The 19,739-nt window shown below is 37.9% G+C and overlaps 1 protein-coding gene across 4 annotated transcripts in view; it reads left to right on the top strand.

Moving 5' to 3' along the window:
• The window catches only part of kat6b (K(lysine) acetyltransferase 6B), a 42,684-nt gene that overhangs the window by 12,913 nt on the left and 10,032 nt on the right, over positions 1 to 19,739 (top strand). For 3 of the 4 annotated variants that reach the window (XM_067422214.1, XM_067422217.1, XM_067422215.1), the window contains exons 3-8: positions 10,023 to 10,131; positions 14,416 to 14,531; positions 14,711 to 14,792; positions 16,796 to 16,928; positions 17,445 to 18,343; positions 18,989 to 19,110. In XM_067422214.1, coding sequence (XP_067278315.1) covers positions 10,023 to 10,131; positions 14,416 to 14,531; positions 14,711 to 14,792; positions 16,796 to 16,928; positions 17,445 to 18,343; positions 18,989 to 19,110 — 1,461 coding nt within the window. The remainder of the gene's footprint in view (positions 1 to 10,022; positions 10,132 to 14,415; positions 14,532 to 14,710; positions 14,793 to 16,795; positions 16,929 to 17,444; positions 18,344 to 18,988; positions 19,111 to 19,739) is intronic. The other variant, XM_067422218.1, reaches the window with a different exon arrangement.

Raw genomic sequence — 19,739 nt, 5'->3', positions numbered from 1 at the left:
GTTTATTATAAAAACAATGAGTTAAATGAGAAATAAAATGTCTTTGTTCAATGTCAATTATTTTTTGATATCGGGTAACTTGTTTACAAGCTGTTTTACTGTCGTCTTTTTTGCGTTTAAAACACTGATTGAGCAATTACATGTGACATGATACAGATTTGGGCAAGTTGTCCTGTATGTTTTAACACACTTTCAGAATTCAGATGCTCATTTATGTTTATTTTGCACTGTTACTGGTATTAATGCGTAAGAGAAGATCAGTTCACGTGTGCTCGCGGCTGCTTCTCTTGAACTGAGCTGTGCCAGTGCAATCTTACTCCACAGTGCCAAAACAGTATTTGTTTTTGAATTTTGTAATAAAATGGACGTCAAGTGAAATCTGAGACTTTGTTTTATATCAAGATAATGGTGACAGGAGGACAGGAGGCACACTGCAATGTTGCGTTCATTTATCAACTGGAGACCGGATGACTATTATTTTAATTTAAGAATAGAAATCTTTTCATTATATATTATATATTCATTATAAATGATGGTGTCATTTATAGTTACACCTGAAGTGTGTCAACAATGCTCAATGACTAAACAAAACTGGAAACATATTCCATAAAAGTAACAACTTAAAATCTTCTTATCCATTTTGAATGTCTTGCACTGCTGCTTGTGTTGCTAAAATTGGCACCACTTGACATCACGCGATAATTGGTTACCGATACATTCAAAAGCACACAGTATCGATATGCGCATCGACAGGAGTCCATGACAATGTATCGATTTATCTATATTCTTAGCACAGCCCTAATAGATGATTGATTGATTTTTTTTAATTTATTAAACATAAAAAAACGTAATGAGACTAGTACATTTGCAGCATCACAATACAAATATCTGGTTATTATTTTTTTATTTGTGGGAGTCACACGAGGGTCCAGTTCTTAATATCAACTACAACTTTTGCCTCAAATGCCTTCTGCTTAATAGTTTGTAAGGTTAAGTTTAAGTATTAGGTAGGATTAAGGGATGTAGAAAAAGGTCATGCAGAATAAAGCATTAATATGTGCTTTATATGCAGCCAATGTCCTAGTAATGTGCATGCTCATATGCAACTAGCTAATAGTAAGAATTGTACCCTAACCTAAAGTGTCCATTTGAAACATCAGAGAGAACCTCATGTTCTTCCCCTCAGCATTTCACTTCTGCATTGTTCAAATTTACACATGTACACACCCCTGCGGTCATCACAGCCACACGTTTTGCAGAATGTTTTTGCAGACTTGCACCTGTAGCACTTGCTTGTTCCCTGTGCAGCCACTGCAGTCAGGATTCACTGGCCTTTAATTCAGAGTCAAACATGGCACAGAACATTCTGTCTTGTGTGGATGTGCACTAGCTCCACTTAGTGGACAAAACACCTGAGAAAGGCATGTTCAGGTGTTGCTTTTGTGATGTTGCCTTAAATAGAAGGATATTGTTAATTAATGAGCTGAATGTTTGAGGTAAAAGGACTCGTGTCCCTCAGTGAAATAGACCTGTCTCAGAGTAACGTGCTATTATTGCCCGTTTTTGCTGTGTCATCTGTGGAATGTTCCTTTTGTAAACATTCCAGATCACATATTTGTCACAATTTTCAGCAGGGTGTAGCCAGTGACTACTACCAGCCAGCACATATTTGTGCTCACAGTCACACTGACGTGAGACTGTCCTAGTTTAATTTATGAGCAAATAGACACTCATTTTGTTGCTAGGTTTGTATACATTGTCAACGATGCAACCATGGTTAGGTCTAGCATGGAATACTCATTGAATACTGTGCAGTATAGGCTAAACGATTTTTAAAATTTGTATTAAAATTTGTAATGGTATTTAAATAAAGCATTATTTTGCAATACATATTACAAACAACTACATAGTTACATGGTCTCACTATATTTGTGTGTCAACCTCATCAATCATCAATTATTGATTCGGGAAGTATGTTTAAAAGTGTGACTGATTTTAACTTCTGGTTAATCCAGCTCACTGGACATGAAAGGTTTATAGTCGATTACATTTCATTGTTGATCTTGTGTTCTGCTCTAAGCTCTGCCTCAAGTGTTGGCAAATTTAATAGGACACCTGGGTGTTCTATGCTTACTGAAAGTTTGCATACTATGAACAATGTACAAAAGGGTGTGCGCTATTCCAAACTTAGTCCAAATGGTCATGGTGGTGGAGGTTTGGGTGGTTAAAAGAAGTGGGGGTTAATAGTTCACCTAAAAATGAAAATTTGCCATCATTTACTTACCCTCATGTCACTTCCAATATGACCTGTATGATACCATGAACTCAAATCAGTAGCCTGACTTAACACAAGGACCTTTTGCCTATGTTTTTAACCAAAATGCCGCACCACAAACAACTAAACTAATATAAATGAACAAATAAACAAATCGGCAGTAGCCGATTTAAAAAACAGTAGCCGAATAGAAAAAACAACAACTGAACAAGTTTGTCTTTGATTAACATTGATACAGAAGACCAAATGCACACAGCTACACGTTTTCATTCTCAACTGTTTAACTTCACTTAAGACAACTGTCTGTTTACGAGGATATTTCGCCATACTTTTGTGTGTATTTTTCATTTTAAGCATAAGATGATGCAAAAGAGAACTCTACTCGGTATTTACGTTTGATGATATGAGAGGTGGCTTTTTGTGCTTTGGACGTATGCACAGTATTCAACACCTCTGTAGAGTTCTTTCGTGTCGCAGTTGAAATGCACACTCGTGCACAATTGATAAGCAGAATCGAAATTTGTCTCTTATCAAATTCACAGTTCTTGGAAATTTGGAATCGGTTCTCGATACCCAACCCTAGACCCTATTTACTTCTATTATAAAGCTTGGATTGGCCAGGACTTTAATATAACTTAGATTTTATTAGTCTGAAAGAAGAATGTCATATATACTTAGAATGACTTGAGGGTGAGTAAATCATGGGCTCATTTTTTGGGTGAACCATCCCTTTAATTGTATAATAAAAATAGAGCTGCACAATTAATCTGTAAAAGTTCACAATCTCAATTCAAACACCCACACGATTTGATTGATAAATGACAACAATTCACCTGCATCTATTAAACCTTTGACAAAATCATACTTTCAGGTCTGCGTTTGCGCTGCCACTGATTCAGAGACCAGTTAAAATGTATAGATACAAAATGGCTTTTTAATCACACCGTAACATTATTTGTGTTACAGCAATTCAGATTATCACAGAAGTCCTGGGTTTTTTATTACATATTTTGTTTAGATTTCTATTCAGCATTGTGGAAGAATAAAAAAACTGCTTCATTTATTCAGAATACTACAGCTCTAGCTGAAGGAATGTTGTACATTTGAGCAGTTTAAATTTCAGTGGAGAGAAAACATGGTGGTAGTTCTAGTTCTCTTGGAGTAAGGGTTTGGTTTGTCTAGCAGGATTTATTTGCTTAAACAGTGCATGTAATCACTGTCATAATGACATTTTGGCTAAACAGACATAAATACATGTGAAATTCTGTATGAGTGTTTAAAAGTCATGTGAGAATCTGCCTGCGTGTTTATTTTTGTTTCGTTTTTTCCTACATATCAAGTAGCTTACTCTCAGATCATATCTAACTCAACGTCAAACATGCCAGTCTTTCAAGTAGCTATGTTTTTTTTTTTGTGTGTTTTTTTTATCTTTGTGCACATACTTTGTGTGTAAAGTATATGTTTCACGTGCAGAAAAAATTCTAACGAGGCAGTGGAATTATGCCATTGAAATCAAGTTAGAGCTAATATTATTGAATGATATGGTATGTAGAGCTGCAATAAGTTGTTTGGTAACACTTTATTTGGTAACACTTTAGTATAGGGAACACATATTCACCATTAACTACAAATTTTACCTCAATAAACTCCTAATTTACTGCTGATTAATAGTTAGTAAGGTAGTTTTGTAGTAGTTTAGGTATTGGGTAGGATTAAGGGATGTAGAATATGGTCATGCAGAATAAGGCATTAATTGTGCTTTATAAATTCCAATAAACAGCCAATATCCTAGTAATATGCATGCTAATAAGCAACTAGTTAATAGTTAATAACTGAACCTTAAAATAAAGTGTTACCCTTTATTGTAAGGTTCAGTTATTAACTAGTTGCTTATTAGCATGCATATTACTAGGATACTGGCTGTGTATTAGAACTTATTAAGCACATATTAATGCCGTATTCTGCATGACCATATTCTACATCCCTTAATCCTACCCAATACCTAAACTTAAATGCTACAAAAACTGCCTTACTAATTATTAATAAGCAGTAAATTAGGAGTTTATTGAGGCAAAAGTTGTAATTAATAGTGAATGTGCTCCTCATACTAAAGTGTTACCGGTGGTTTATATTTATACGAGACGGCGGTTCATGTGCTTTTCCCCTTCTGTGCGTGAAAAATAGAATTATTGTTTGGAGGCAATTGAGGTCAAGCATTATGTGCATGGTGGGATTTTTGTTGTGTATTGTGATTGTTGCCCTCGGGGATAGAAGTCCTCTATAAGCTATGAGCACACATTCATTTTTGAGCACTAACAACTCGTCATTTGTATGAAGAGCTTTGCGTATCATTCAGGGGCCATCGATTGGAGCCTTTCAATTGGCACTTAAATGAAAACTTGCAATGTTTATGAATAACCCATCTGCAAATTGATGGTCTGCCAAAATGATTAGTAGGCTAGGGATTGATTGCCTGTTGCATAAAACAATTAGTCTGGCATTACTCTCAACAGGTTTCTCACCAGAACAGACACTCAATATTTATCAACACGGCACAGCGGGGAGCTCAGCCTGAGTGGCTCTCTTGAGATGGTACAGAGAACATACCCACTAGATGTAGTTTTGCTACATCTTCTAATGCCCCATCTGCATCTAATATACACCCTCCCCCAACAGACCGCTCCGTCTCTTGCTGACAAGCCTTTTGGGAGAGAATTGAGCTGAATTGCTCGCTTGTTTATTCTCAACTTCTACCAGTTTCTCTTCTCAGGAGATTGGTGTGTTTTTGCGAGCGTGTGATGCTGAATCTAAGGACACAGGCTTGAATGGGCTTACACAACCCGTGTGGAGATTTAGATGCAACTGTTTGGAGATGTGAGGGTGTGGTGGCAGACTTTCCCGTCAGATTCCATGTAACATTTTTCTGATCTCCACTACACAAGTCCTGCATGCCACAGGCTTTCGTGGGAGGAAAGATACAGTCTTATCTCGAGAGCTATTCACTGAGCCTGTTTGGTTCTCTCTAATCTTCTTTTGGCATCAGCAACTTGCGTTACCCTCGTTCAGAGGGCACTGGCTACAACTCTTGCAGTTGTATAACATCCCATTGCCAATATTTACACAGGCTCAGTGTTGTGTATCACAGCGCTCGGTGATACGGCAAGGCGGTGTGTGGTGACGTGCAAAATTCAGGACACATCCTGCTGGGCATCCTTTATCCTTCATCAGAAGTACCAGATTTGTGTGTGTGTGTGTGTGTGTGTGTGTGTGTGTGTGTGTGTGTGTGTGTGTGTGTGTGTGTGTGTGTGTGTGTGTGTGTGTGTGTGTGTGTGTGTGTGTGTGTGTGTGTGTGTGTGTGTGTGTGTGTGTGTGTGTGTGTGTGTGTTTTGGTTGGTTGTATTAGCGGCTGCGTTTTTGGAGGCTTTTACATGATGATGTTATCTTTACAGTAGTCAAATGCAGCACGCATCCTAAATTCAAAAAGGGATTTTGATTTAATTTCTTGTTGTTTGTGCTATCATACTAGACTGGGTAAACCCAGCCGCATTTTTCAGCGATTTGATTTTGCCCTGCAGCTCCGCATGGAAACCTATAACATTAATTTATCCTGCTTCTGTTACACATTTGTGGGAACCAATCACAGACTGGCTTATACACCTGCCGCGCTATTGGCATGTTTAACACTGACCGATAGAGAATCAATGGATCGGTGCCCGTCACATGTTTTGTGGTCTGATTGCTTGAAGGGCTATCCAATTGCGCAACAGAGTCAATTGAATTTTGCTCTTTGATCATGCCTCTTGTGCAGTAGAAAATGCATAGCAGACTCCCCAGACCAATGTTCAATCTTAAAAGATGAGCTTGGTCTGGTGTTAGCCAGACAAGTGTCACATCTCATGGATTCTGCATCTGGGTTAGCATCTGATCTGAAGAGATCTTGGATACCTTACCACACATTTTGTGACAGACTTGGGGATGCACCAAAATAATTCTGGGCAAAAACAAAAAATTTGGATGTACTTGGCCAAATTTTTTTTATTGAATTTAATTCATCTGAATTTACAAAGTACATTTTTTTTTTAAATAACACCACTTCTATTTAAAGTAACACACCAAATTGGACAGAAAATGTTAAATATCAATATATTAATATCAATATTCTTTTTTTCAGTTAATAATACTCAGATTTAACAGATTAATTTTTTTGGCCAATTATCCAAATAGAGTCCAACAAGGCTATTATTATCAGAGTATGTGAGCTGAGCAGAGAATAGCAGGGACTGGATGAATGAGAGGTTTGCATCATTTTACCAGCGTTGTCCAGTACAGACTTACCTGCTCAGCTAGAGTTGCTTCGAAGTTGTGCATCTTCGAAAGCAGTGATGCTTGCAAAGTTAACGGAAAAGAAAAAGGAAAAAAAGATGAGAGAAACAAATTTGCACGAGAGGGAAACAACTGAGGAGCGGGGCAGCGCATATTTTGTGCCCCTTTTTAGCCAAATCATGAAAATACCATTATTGGTTGCATCCCATTTCGGTGCATCCCTAGCCAGGGGCCCGTTCTTCGTACCTCGCTTAATACATCTGAGATGATTTGACAGATCCCAGATCTTTTCAAATTATCAAATTATCCGTCATCACTCACATTAATGCACTAGGAAGATTAACTGCACAATGTGTGTAAACCTCCAATACAACTATAAAGTAATTATTCCATCCCAATTCACAAATAAATCTCTCAATCAATTGACTGTGTCTATAGTAGTATACGCAAATTTTACACAACATTAAAGTATTATTTTCAAATAAACTATTATATTTATTATTATTTTAAATTATTATTGCCCCTGTTTCAGTAATGAAGTATTGTAATAAAGTAGCAGTGGCCGGGACAGATTTTAAGTTTAACCTCAAGATGCAATCTAATCCTATTTACATGAAATAAGCTTCTGCTCCCGAGCAGGTTTAAGCTAACGGACCTGTTGCTATGACAGCAAGTCCAGCATGAGCGTCGAAGAACCAAACAATCCGAGGTCAAGCTAAATCGTCAACAGTCAAATCCAGCTAACTGAGTTAGTGATGTACGAAGAATGGGCCCCCAGAATGTAGTATGATTGCCACAATAACATTTTCAGAAAACAGTATCCCTTTTTATTATATAATGGCTCACATAGGGTGCATTTAGTTCAAAAATACAAAACGGTAATATTGTGAAATTAAATTTTAAAATAACTTTGTTTTCATATATTTGAAAATGTAATTTATTCCCTTGGTGGCCGTTACTCCAGTCTAAAGTGTCACATGATCCTTCAGAAATCATTTAAATATTTTAAAACATTTTATAGATGTCTTTCCACTTGATCAATTGAATGCATGCTTATTGTAAAATTTATTTAAAAAGAAAGGTACTGACCCCAAACTTTTGAACGGTAGTATATCAAGTCTTTTTAAGTAAGTGAAATTAAGGGTAGTGACTAGATTTTTGTTAATATTTCATTTTATTTAAAAAAAAAAAAGTATTACAATTAACCATGTCACCACTATTAGGTTGCATTTACACTGCAATGCCAAAACCAGCAGGCGTCTGTCAGTCAGCACTTTGAGTCTGTGGTACATTGCAGAAAGACTAGTATTGCACTGACTACTATCTTTATTTTATTAGTAGTATTTGGTATTGAAGTACATCTGACATCCCTAGCCCAATGTGCCTTTTCATTTGGTATTTTGAGTAATTTGAGATTGATTTGACTCATGTTGGTATCCGGCCTGTGCCAGGAGCTGCTTTATATTTGGCACTGTGTATCTGTCCTCCGTAATCACATGCTTAATAACTAGCCGACTCCCTGGGTTTGTAACCACCTGTCTAGTTTGACACTCGATATTCAAACAAAGCTAATCAAAACACCTGCCAAATCTTTTATCTTCCAATCTGTACTCATTTTCTATGACACTCATGTTCCTTGTGTTTAATAATGGTTGTACTGTGTTACAAATCTTGGATCTTGGTATGTGTGAACATAAAATATGATTTAAGGCACTGCACTGCTTAAGCTGTTTGCGTTGCTGTTGCGATAACCTTAATATTTTAATGCCTCTATACTGACAAGCAACTACGATTTTTGTTTTCTTTCTTTTTTCCACTTGCTGTTTTTAGAAATAAGGCTTATTCAACTTATTTCCTACATTTAGATGTGGGCAAATGCATTTTTGCATGACAGTGACTGTTTTGTCTTTTTGCATGCTTAGTTTTAGTTTGACAGAATATCTTCCTAGGGAATCGCCTAGTCTTAATCTGCATCGCTATTTGTACTTCTTGTGAATACACACAAGAAGTAATTAGGTGTTGTTGTTGTTTTTGATCACTTTTACTCGTGACATGCTAGCTGGCAACATAGGATTCCATTCATTATGCTAAGATAAGCTAGCGGCGACCTTGCCAAACTAAAACAATGCATGCACTGAGACAATAATGCATTTGTGCACATATCTAAATGTAGAAAAGAAGTTTAAAAAGCCCTATTTCTAAAAACAGTTGAGTGTTCTTTTAAATTCGTTAATGATCGTAACATAAGGGAAGATTGTCATTTCTACAAAAAAACAAATGTTTGCCATGTTCGAAGAGGAAAGCAGAATCTTTGTTGTAGTATCCTGTCAACTTTAAGGTGTTTCCCATGAATGGTGAGCGCTGAATTGAATGTCAATGTCATTGCATTGAATCAATGCAATTGGTCTCTATGAAATGAAGCATCAGCTTCAGCATTACCCTAGCATTGCTGGTCAGTTGAGCCTTGTAAAGTGCTGCTAAAAAAAATCATCTTGTTTTATTAATGAATGTATCAGCATTTTCGAACATATTAGTTGAATGAACGGTTTAATGACTCACTCAAAGACACCCCCTTGCTGCCGCCTAGTAACGTAATAATGTAACCTCACTGACTGACAGCCTGTCTAGAATGCGCAGAGATATCCGCAGTTTTAGAAAGCCTCTCGTCTAATCAGATTCAAGGGTCTGAACTAACAGTTCTACATGCAAATAGCCCAACCTGGCTTGCTTAGTTGGTGTGGGGACACTTAATATTCAACAATATTGTTGATCTGACTGTACTGACACTGTTGTATGAGAACTGAACTGAGCTGGATGATGACTTCTTTATTTTTTTATTTTTGCAGAACTGCTTTATAGATTAAATGAACTGATTTAAGATTTCAACACTTAAATGACTGAGGTGAACAACAGCTGAAATGCATAATGTTCCTTTTATCACTGTAAAGCTGCTTTAAAAACAATCTGTACTGCATAAATTGCTGTATAACTAAAAGTGACACACAATCAAATTTGTTGCCTTTTTTTTCTCTCTTGATAATAATACAATTTTATCGTCTTGTTTACTTTCCTTTGTTCTTCCACTGTTTATGTAGCCATGTATTTCAGTTGTTCTTGGTCAGTTCTTGTTTATGCATTGTTATTATTATTATTAATGCAATTATTATTGCATTATTCTCTTGCTTGGTCATTCAGGGTGTTAGCCATAACAGCAAGACCGCGACAGCTCTAGCTTACATGTTGTATAGTGGGTTTGGCTGGAGTACATCTTTAGTGTTTTATCTTGTCAAACATGTATATTTTGTAAAACATACTACTTTTGTGTTTTTATGTGAGGAATTAAAAAGAAAAGTTGGCCGTTTAATTCAAATTAAAGTCTACATCAATTAAAAACATGCTTTTTTTTTTTTTTTTTTCACTCTAGCCACGTGCTGATCCCATACCCATATGCAGCTTCTGTTTGGGCACAAAGGAGTCCAATCGAGACAAGAGGCCAGAGGAGCTGCTGTCCTGTGCTGACTGTGGGAGCAGCGGTAAGACCAGTGTTTGAACTTTCAGACTGAGCCATGCCTATATATGGACAATGAATCATCTGAAAGTCTTTGCCAAATGGCCAAAAGCAAGTTATCATTTAACTAAGAATTGTATTGGTACAAGTGTGACTCAGGGTGCATCTCAATCAGCTCCTTAGTTCAGTAGTAGTAAAGGCACTGATCAAGGAGGCAGCCATTTTAAGGTGAAAAAAACAAAGTTTCAAATTAAAACACTATGCTATGATGCACACTATGTTCACTTAACTGAAGTTATGAAGAGCAAAACATAAATCGTGAGCCAACTTGTTACATGTGAGGACATATATTATCATAATACAACTCATTAGTTGATTATTTCTGCATAAACATCTAAACAGGTAATGAACATACTATATCTAACATTTATAATTTATATATATCTGAATTGTTGCATGTATATGTAACAAGCAAAGTATTTATCATAATGTATTTTTAAAAACATGTCAAAAAGATATCGGTTCTGTCATTGTTCATAAATTCCAGTAGTGGTATTGTATAATGAGGGCGTTGTCATGTCACTGGAAGGAAAGTCATCATTGAATTGGTGCACATGATCTACTCCAGTGGTTCCCAAACCTGTCCTGGAAAACCACCAGCCCTGCACATTTTGTATACGTCTCCCAATATCTGACATATTTCAGGTCTTGCAGTCTCTACTAATGAGCTCATGAGTTGAATCAGGTGTGTTAGATGATGGATACATACAAAATGTGCAGGGCTGGTGGTCCTCCAGGACAGGTTTGGGAACCACTGATCTACTCGTTCACGACCTAGGAAGCTGATTGAGACGCACCCTCGGTCTTTGTAACTAGCTATCTAAAGATTTTCTTAGGATATTTGCTCAAATTTGTGAGCGTTATGGGATTAGTTGTTTGTGAGTTATGAAATTTGTATTTCAACCATCGCGAGTGTTGTTAATATCTCTTAATCATGTGATTGAGTCAGTTCCAGAAAGGGGAGTGTGAGAGAGAGAGTGATTCTGTGGCCAAAAGAGAAACTGTAAATTCTGGACCACTGGGATCAAAACCAAAATCATTGCAACTCTATCAATTATAGAGATTTTACTTTTTCTGTGTGGAAAATAGATCAGAGTTCCCTAAAAACAAAAACAAAACAGAAGGATATATGTACAATGGATGAAATGAATCAATGAATGATTAATTTGATAATTTAATTGATAAAACTTATTGATGGCCCATTAAGCAAGGACATCATTAGAGTGCAATGAAAAATAATTAACCATGGGTCCAAAAAAACTCTCAGGTGATTTTACTGAACATAATTACTTTCATGTTAAACACCACATTAAAAGTAGATTGAACAAACAAGAAGTGATGAGGTCCAGGTTGATGAGTGGTGATTCCAGCACTGTTTCAGCTATTCTATTCATGGTAAATCAAGACCTGTCAATCTAAGCGATAAAAGCTATCCAAACAATAGAGCGCTCCAGCTCTGAAACAGCGTCCGATTGGTCTCTACACACTATATCCACCCACCACACCAGAGATCTAGTTTTCATTAGTTCAACTTTTAAATGAGTTTGGAAAACACTACACCATGATCGCCGCATGAAGTCCTATACCTTTAGCCAAGGAACATGTCAGGTCACTCACTCCATGATCTACACATTCTTATGTTGTGTTTGGCTTGTTTAAGACACCCTTCTCTAAACAAAGTTATGTGATCTGCTGTGGTTTACTAATGGTTTGTCAGTGATGTTTTTTATACTATACTTGGTGTAGTTTGGATCTCTGAGCTGAACTAAATATGCTTGTCATATATCTTTGAAAAGGTCTCAACTAGCAAGAAATCTATCTATTATACAGTATACAATCATTGTGCAGATCATGCATTGTGTAAAGCTGTTATTTTTTTACACTTTAAAAATAGAGCACTTCAAATATGTCAGCAAATTAAAGCACTTAAGTGATGGCCATATTCCTTTAAACACTGATCCATTATGGGAATTTATGAACATTGATATCCCTAATCTGTACCCAACTGTGTATTATTACATGAGATGTTGGTTAGTGTTTTTAAATGCATGGGGCAGACAAGTGCATGTACATAGTCTACGAAGAACAATGTTCTTTATTAATGCAAATGAAAAACCTCAAAGATTGTGCATGCACAATTAGGAAAGGCAAATCTGAACTGAATTTGCAATGGTGTTTGAATTCTGCCCGCGATATGTTTTCATACTTGATTCACAGCATTGTTGTCTGCAATAAGAGCAGTGCTTGTCTCTTCAACTATACCGCTGTCATTACAAATCCTCTACATACAAATTATATTAATTTAAATACTTTATATAGTGTATGTATGTATGTATGTATGTATGTATGTATGTATGTATGTATGTATGTATGTATGTATGTATGTATGTATGTATGTATGTATGTATGTATGTATGTATGTATGTATGTATGTATGTATGTATGTATGTATGTATGTATGTATGTATGTATGTATGTATGTATGTACGTATGTACGTATGTACGTACGTATGTACGTACGTATATGTGTGTGTGAGTGTGTGTATGTTAACATTACAATCTTTTTATAACTTTTTATATGGTCATTATAACATCATTCAAACAGCATTTATCATAACATGATTTTGTAGGAATTGTAAACAGGTGCTACAGAGTGCAGTGCCTATAATAAGTCATTTGAGCCAATGGGATCACTGTCTAAATCAGTTGTACAATCAGCTTAATTCACAGTTTGTATTTTTGGCCAATATTTAGCCTGTAAAAAAAAATCTTTATCTATTTTTATTTAGATGCTCACGCTTATATCTGGGAAAGATACTACACTAGTAGAACCCCCTAGTGTTAAATCCTGCTAGAGAGAAAAACTAGTGGTGATAGAGTGATGAGATTTCCACCGCAGGAACTTTCCCCAGGAACTAGGGACTTAAAGTGGTACTCGGTGTGATTTGACTGCAGAGACCAGGGTCTAAATGAAGTTTCGTGTAAAAATTTCCCCTGCTCATGATGTAGTACTTTTTCAAAGTTCAGGAACTTTTGGTGATGGGACTTGGTGTTGAACATGCTGATTTGTTGAGTTCAACCACTATTTTTTTTAAATATCTGTTGTGCTGCTTGCAGTAGGAGTTGTTTGCTATTTGAATCAACAATGGAGTTTAAAAAATACGACTGATGAATGAACAACTTTATTATGTTTATATGTGGAGGACAAAATCCAATGGAAACGGGAAAGTCGTGTGCAGTCCTACGTCACGGGACTAATTGTCCTAGTCTTCACTGTAGATGTGTTAGATTGTAATGGCAAAGCAGACAGCAACAGGTCTGGGGAAAAAAGTTCTTGGGACAATTGTTCCGGGTAATTTGGCTAAACGTAAAATGAGGGCTTTCCCAAGTTTCTATGTTAGCATTCACATGCATGTGGTATGAAAGCTATAGTGAAAGTGTCTTTAGTGAGTTTTTTTTTTTTAACTATAAAATTTGTCTATTCTGTAGAAGTATTAGCAGAATGGTTTGACACAATCACAGATGGATTCAAGCTGAAAGCTGTGCACTTTATAAGATATTTTTTCCCCACTTCAAGTTTGCTTGCTTGTTTCTTTTACTCTAATTTATTTATTTTTTCCCTCCTCCAGACAGAATTGCAATGTTCCTGTTAAATTACCTGCTCTTATGTTGTAATTTGTTTTGAACAGTGATTTTGAAATGCCACAAGGAATTGTTCTCCCAGTGACATTTTTATGGCTGAGTTTGACTTAACAACGCAGAGGTGGTTTTCATTAAGTGTTCATGAAAGTATAGAAATTGTGCTCCCACTGTAAACCGCAGCTGGTTCACAGCCCTCAGGGACAGGAGTGCATGCTTTTACATGACTATAACGGATCGACTGCCATTACGGTGTACCCGCGTACCGTTTCTGCCTCGTTAAGAACAAATTATCTTTAATTAGCTGCTCAGAAGTGTTTGATAATACAGTGCTTTTAGACATTGATTTTGGAAAGTCTTCACGCATGGCTCTTCGCATTGTTGATGCCACGTGTAAATATTTAACTGATCCACAGTCGGGGGAATCTTTCATTTGTTTCGTTTTGATGTTCTCTCTCTGCTTGATTAAGTCTCTGTTAACATTTATCCTGTAATGTTTCAGCAAGGGCTTTTGTGTTTCCTGCCAAAGTTAAAGGATTAGGTAATGTCGTTCTTTTAATTGAGCATCTCTCTAAAGCCTGTTTGTTTTATTCCACATTTCTCCTCAAAGGCCATCCATCATGCCTGAAGTTCTCCACTGATTTGACTGCAAATGTCAAGGCCCTGCGATGGCAATGCATCGAATGCAAAACATGCAGTTCCTGTCAGATTCAGGGGAAGAATGCTGTAAGTTCTTTTCAAATGCACTGATGGCCTTGGCCCAGTTCCTGCTGACATCTTTTACAGTGTCAGAGCGCTGCTTGTGTTCTGACACTTACTGCAGGATGTTGTTTACTTGTGTAGTGTATATGGCATCTTATTTTTGCTTGTCTGACGTGTTTCTGTGTGTGTGCTTGTGGATTCAGGACGAGATGCTCTTCTGTGACTCCTGTGACAGGGGTTTCCATATGGAGTGTTGTGACCCACCACTCTCCAGAATGCCAAAAGGTACATTAGGCCTTTGTTTGCCTCTGTGGATTTTTCCATTCTCAAGGTGAAGCTGTTTAAATGTGCCATTGCACAAAAGGCTTCTGGTTACATAATCGTAAGATGATATGTACCCTACGTCCTGAACTATTTAGTGGTTCTCTCTCTCTCTCTCTCTCTCTCTCTCTCTCTCTCTCTCTCTCTCTCTCTCTCTCTCTCTCTCTCTCTCTCTCTCTCTCTCTCTCTCTCTCTCTCTCTCTCTCTCTCTCTCTCTCTCTCTCTCTCTCTCTCTCTCTCAATGATTTTGCCTCTGGCTTGCAAATGACTGTGCTTGTCCTTTTCAGTTAATGGCAGTTTGTCTGAAATGGGCATGTAAGTGCCAAGATAAAAAGGGAGCAGCATCATAAAGTGTTTCAATAGAGCAGAACAGGTTCATTTCACTTAATTTTACAAGAGCCTTCAGTGCTGAATGTCTGCAACTCCTGGAGGGAGGTGACATTCTGCCATGAAAAATCCCATAAAATTTAATTTGGATTTTGTAAATGCTTTAACTTAAAACATGTCCGGGTGTCAATTTAACAATTTTAACTTAGTTTGATTAATTATAAGAAAAATAACACAATTTACAAAAAGACTGTAACAGAACGGCATGTGCTTCAAGAATCCTTCTTGTGTGAACAGCCCTCTGTGTGATATTCTGTTACAGACAGATTGACAAAATTATTAATGTGACTGCAAAATATATTCATGTCGATTATAGTTCAGTGATAGACATATTCCAGTGATATGGAAATAAATCAATCAATATCTTGATGCGTCCTGAAGCAGGCTTTGTAGCCGAAACACGTTGGTCAACATTTTTAATGTTTTGATGCGAGTGCCTTCGAATATTTTTGTTTCATCATCTGATGTCTACTTCTCATTTATCCAATGAGCACCAGTGGCTACATATTTATACCTCTGTAGCATACCCAGTTAAGCCCAATTTATATTTCTGCGTTGAGTGTATGGTGTAGCTAAGTCGAAGGTTAAAGGTTAACAATGTGTCAATTCTATGTAGACCGCAAGCGATGTGATTGGTCTGCTAGAACCCCTCCTTCAGAAGTAGACATGCTCCCTCTGCATGTGTAACTTCATGTCGCAGTGGACAAGGATGCAGAAGTATACATGAAAATCGACACGTAGCCCACAGTATAGAGGTTTTGCATTTGCAGAAGTATAAATCAGCCTTTGACTTTTGGAATAATCAACAATATATTGACTAAGACATTTTAAAATATCAATTAAATTATCTTTAATTTTTAAACTTTCAATTGTGATTGAAATTTTGTCATGAAATTTGATACATTTTTAAATCATTCACTGGCACCAATTATATTTTAATGAACTGTCTAACTGGTTGATAATTTTTTTATAATGGCTGTACATGATTTTTTTATTTTTTTTATCAGTACATCATTTCTCAATCTGCTTTTTGTCATGTCAAGATCACAGGAATACAGAAAATTAATAATGCTTGGCCTTTATTTCTTTATTTATGTTTACAATTCTATTTGGTTCCCACTATGAATTTGCTCTGTTATAGTTGTGATTCTCATCTTACAAACCAGTGCTGCGTATTTCCACACAAGATATCTTCGGTGCTATACAAAAAATCAAAGGACATGCTAATTTAACTTCAGTTAAATGATCTAATCATTCAAATTGCGTTCATTCATCATCTTCCTCTCTAAAGAGGATGAGAAGGCTGAAGTCCTGTCAAGAAAAAGCGTAACTTCAAAGTCATTTATTCAGTGTTTCCTTGCTGGTCTGCTACCTGTAGAAAGCTTGTTTTTCTTTGCTCTCTTCTTTTTCTTCTGAAGATAGTAGAAATAAAGGGAAAAGCACAGTGGGTCATCTCTGCTCAGTACTACAAAGACCTATCTGAAAAGTGTCACAGCTGCAGACATGATGAACCATCCTTGAAATGCTTCTCTCTTTTTGTTTCTCCCCCCCCCCACCCCCCCACCCCGGACCTCCCCCAGGAATGTGGATCTGCCAAGTATGCAGGCCAAAGGAGCAGGAGGGAAAACGGTTGCTACACAAGACAGCGGCCCAGATCAAAAGGCGATATGCAAAGCCAGGAAGGCCAAGAAAAAATCTAGCACATCCAACAATGTACGATAACTCATTTCTTCTATCTTTTTCATTGTGCTTCAGGCTTAAGGTTACAGGTCTCACATCAGTATGTTGCCTTAACTGTAAATGCTCTTTTTTTGATGGCCTACTCTGATTTTTGTCCTTCACAACCTTGCCTTGAGAGTATATGTAGGTTTTCATGCCCTCTCATCTACGAGGTTTAAAATTAGCATGGCTGCTACAATGTACTTTTAGCCTTGGGCATTCTTAGCAGGTCTATTTTTAACATATGGTCGTGTTGTAAGCTCACTCAGAACGTTGTCAGTTGGACTGGGTGAGTCTGGGTCAGTAAGCTTTTAAATGTGCAAGACTTGAGGGATTACATCTCTCCTAAAGGCTTGATGAGCACTGATAGACACGGTGGAACGTGTTGTTAAAGCTGTGAAATCAGGCTCTCAAACCAAGGCTCAGGCTTAGTCACAGTCAAGATGTGCACACAGATTTTCATTCATTTGTGGCTCGTGTTTTAAATGCAACCGTCGTCTGCTTTTACAGGTCTGACAGTGGTGGTCCAGGATCCATTGAGCTGTCTGAAAAAGCACGGCATGGTAGGGGTTCCATAAGCACTTTCTGTACCCCACCCTCATCAAGCACCTTTATACCCACCACAGACGGCAGGAGTCTCACTGACCCCCTCACATCCACACCCACCCTCACTACGTTGCCCCCAATCAACAAGAAAACCAAAGGTCTCATTGACGGGCTTTCCAAATTTTTCACGCCATCGCCCTTGGGTCGCCGGTTGCGCGGTGATGCGCCGGGCTCCTCGAATCAGCACAGGCAGAGGAAACGGGGCTATCGGAAACACCATGCCAGCGTGACGACGCCAGGTGTGAGGTTAAACACCCCGTCTAGTGTTCCCCTTACCCCATCCCCTTCGCAAGGACACAGCCCCATCTCGCTGAACCCCACCCTGTTGTCCTCGCCCTCCTCCGCCCACTCCCCCCACAGCTCCTCCTCCCAGTCTAGCGGCCCGTCCCTCAGTAGCCTTCCAGGCAACAACCAGCTGAAGGGACTCTTTGATGGACTGTCTCACATCTTTACCACTCAGGGACAGTCCCGGCAAAAGGGGCTCCCCAGCTACGCACCGCCCAAGCGAGCGCGCCGTACCCAGGACATTTCCACCTCACCCAAAACGTCCCTGCAGCTTCAAGGAAAAAAGCCTATCAAGGGTTTCGGTAGTAAATTAGCATCCCTATCCAGTTCGGCCTCAGGATGGGTGCCCAAGCGGGGCCGACCGTTTAAGTCGGCGCTCCATTTCAAACGAACTCCTTTCTTGAGAAAACACAAGCTGCTAGGCAGGTTTAGGTTTAAGGCCTCCCCGCAGAGGGAGAACAACACACCAGGGAAGGGCAGATTGGCAGACGGAAGAGTTAAACCAGACCCTAACCATGGTAAGCACAGGGGCCTCAACCTCCGAACGGCTGACTAGCTTTTTCATCTTAAACCGTTTTACTCATCTTCCTCATTTTTAGAAGCACAGTAACATGGATTTTTGTTTTTCAACTAATACTGCATCTCTGCATTTTTGTTTTTAACCTTTTTCTTCAATAATTTATTAATTCTGAAGCCACTAAAGCCTTAGATTTCTGCTCTCTGCTCACGTCCTCATGCTGCTCACACCTGCCTCTCAAACCAAAGTTATTAATGCCTTTTCCCTTTAGTAACAAGCACTTTAATGTAAAGTGTTTGCATTTCAAATGACCCTTGCTCCTGGTTTGGTTCCCTCTCAACCTCTGCACAAATGGAGTATTTGTTTAGAGTTCACTGTTGCCTAGAAACAAACTGTGATGTGTGGTTAGAGGTTTGAGGTTAGTGTGTTGGCCAGCAATGTTGATATGAGCCTTTCCTATCAGCTGTCCTTTCCATGACTGTAGTAATTTGCATGCTAGCAGTTGTGATTTTGAATGCTGTTTTAAGTCTAAGGTTAGTGCTTGTTTATATTAGCTTTGGGTTTTATAGCGTCAGCATCTTTTCAGTTTCTTTGTACTACATTCTGCACACAATTTCTTAAAGGTCTGTTCTCTGACCTCTCACAGCCTTTAATGCAGAGAGATGCTCAAGAAGAGAGCCACAGGAAGGAAGGATGATTTTACTCAATGACCATGTGGCTGAAGAGGATCTGAAATTGTTCAGACACCTCAAGGAGATCACAGCAAAGGTGAGGAGAGTCTATATTTACTATTGCTGTTGCTCGTACTTTAGGTGACCACCCAGAACTCCCTAGACACCAAATTAGAACATGGTAAAACTGCTCCGAACATCTCGGCAACCACATAGCATTGTCTTGAAAGAATAGCTGGTCTTTTCTTTTCAAACGCAACAATATGACTTGGTGATATTATATGGCTTTAATAAATATATTATAATTGTTATAATCATATTAATTTTATATTATCACAAAATGTTTGGCCAAATTTTATGCAGATTTTTTTTATTAGAAATCTCAAATGGGTTTATCCACCCAAATTGTACAGCCTTAAACTGGACTCCTTAAACTACAGGAGTTTTTAAAACTTAACCGATTGTGAAATCCGGTTACATCACACACAAAACGACAATTTTCACAGATTTTCTCGTTTCAAATCGCAAACCTGAAAACACTGAGATTAGAAAATCGTGGCACATCACACACTATGTCTTGAGGATTTTCTTAAAATTATCATTCCAGATTTAACATCTCAAGTGATCTCACAGGGAAGCAAAATGGATACTATTTCGCTGCAACTTGCTGTATCGTAATTATTCTGATTTAAAATCTTAAATGCCAAAGATGTCTGATTTCGTATG

The sequence above is a fragment of the Pseudorasbora parva genome, chromosome 17 (assembly GCF_024679245.1).
Source record: "Pseudorasbora parva isolate DD20220531a chromosome 17, ASM2467924v1, whole genome shotgun sequence".
Lineage (NCBI taxonomy): Eukaryota > Metazoa > Chordata > Actinopteri > Cypriniformes > Gobionidae > Pseudorasbora > Pseudorasbora parva.
This window is presented reverse-complemented; position numbering and strand designations above follow the sequence as displayed.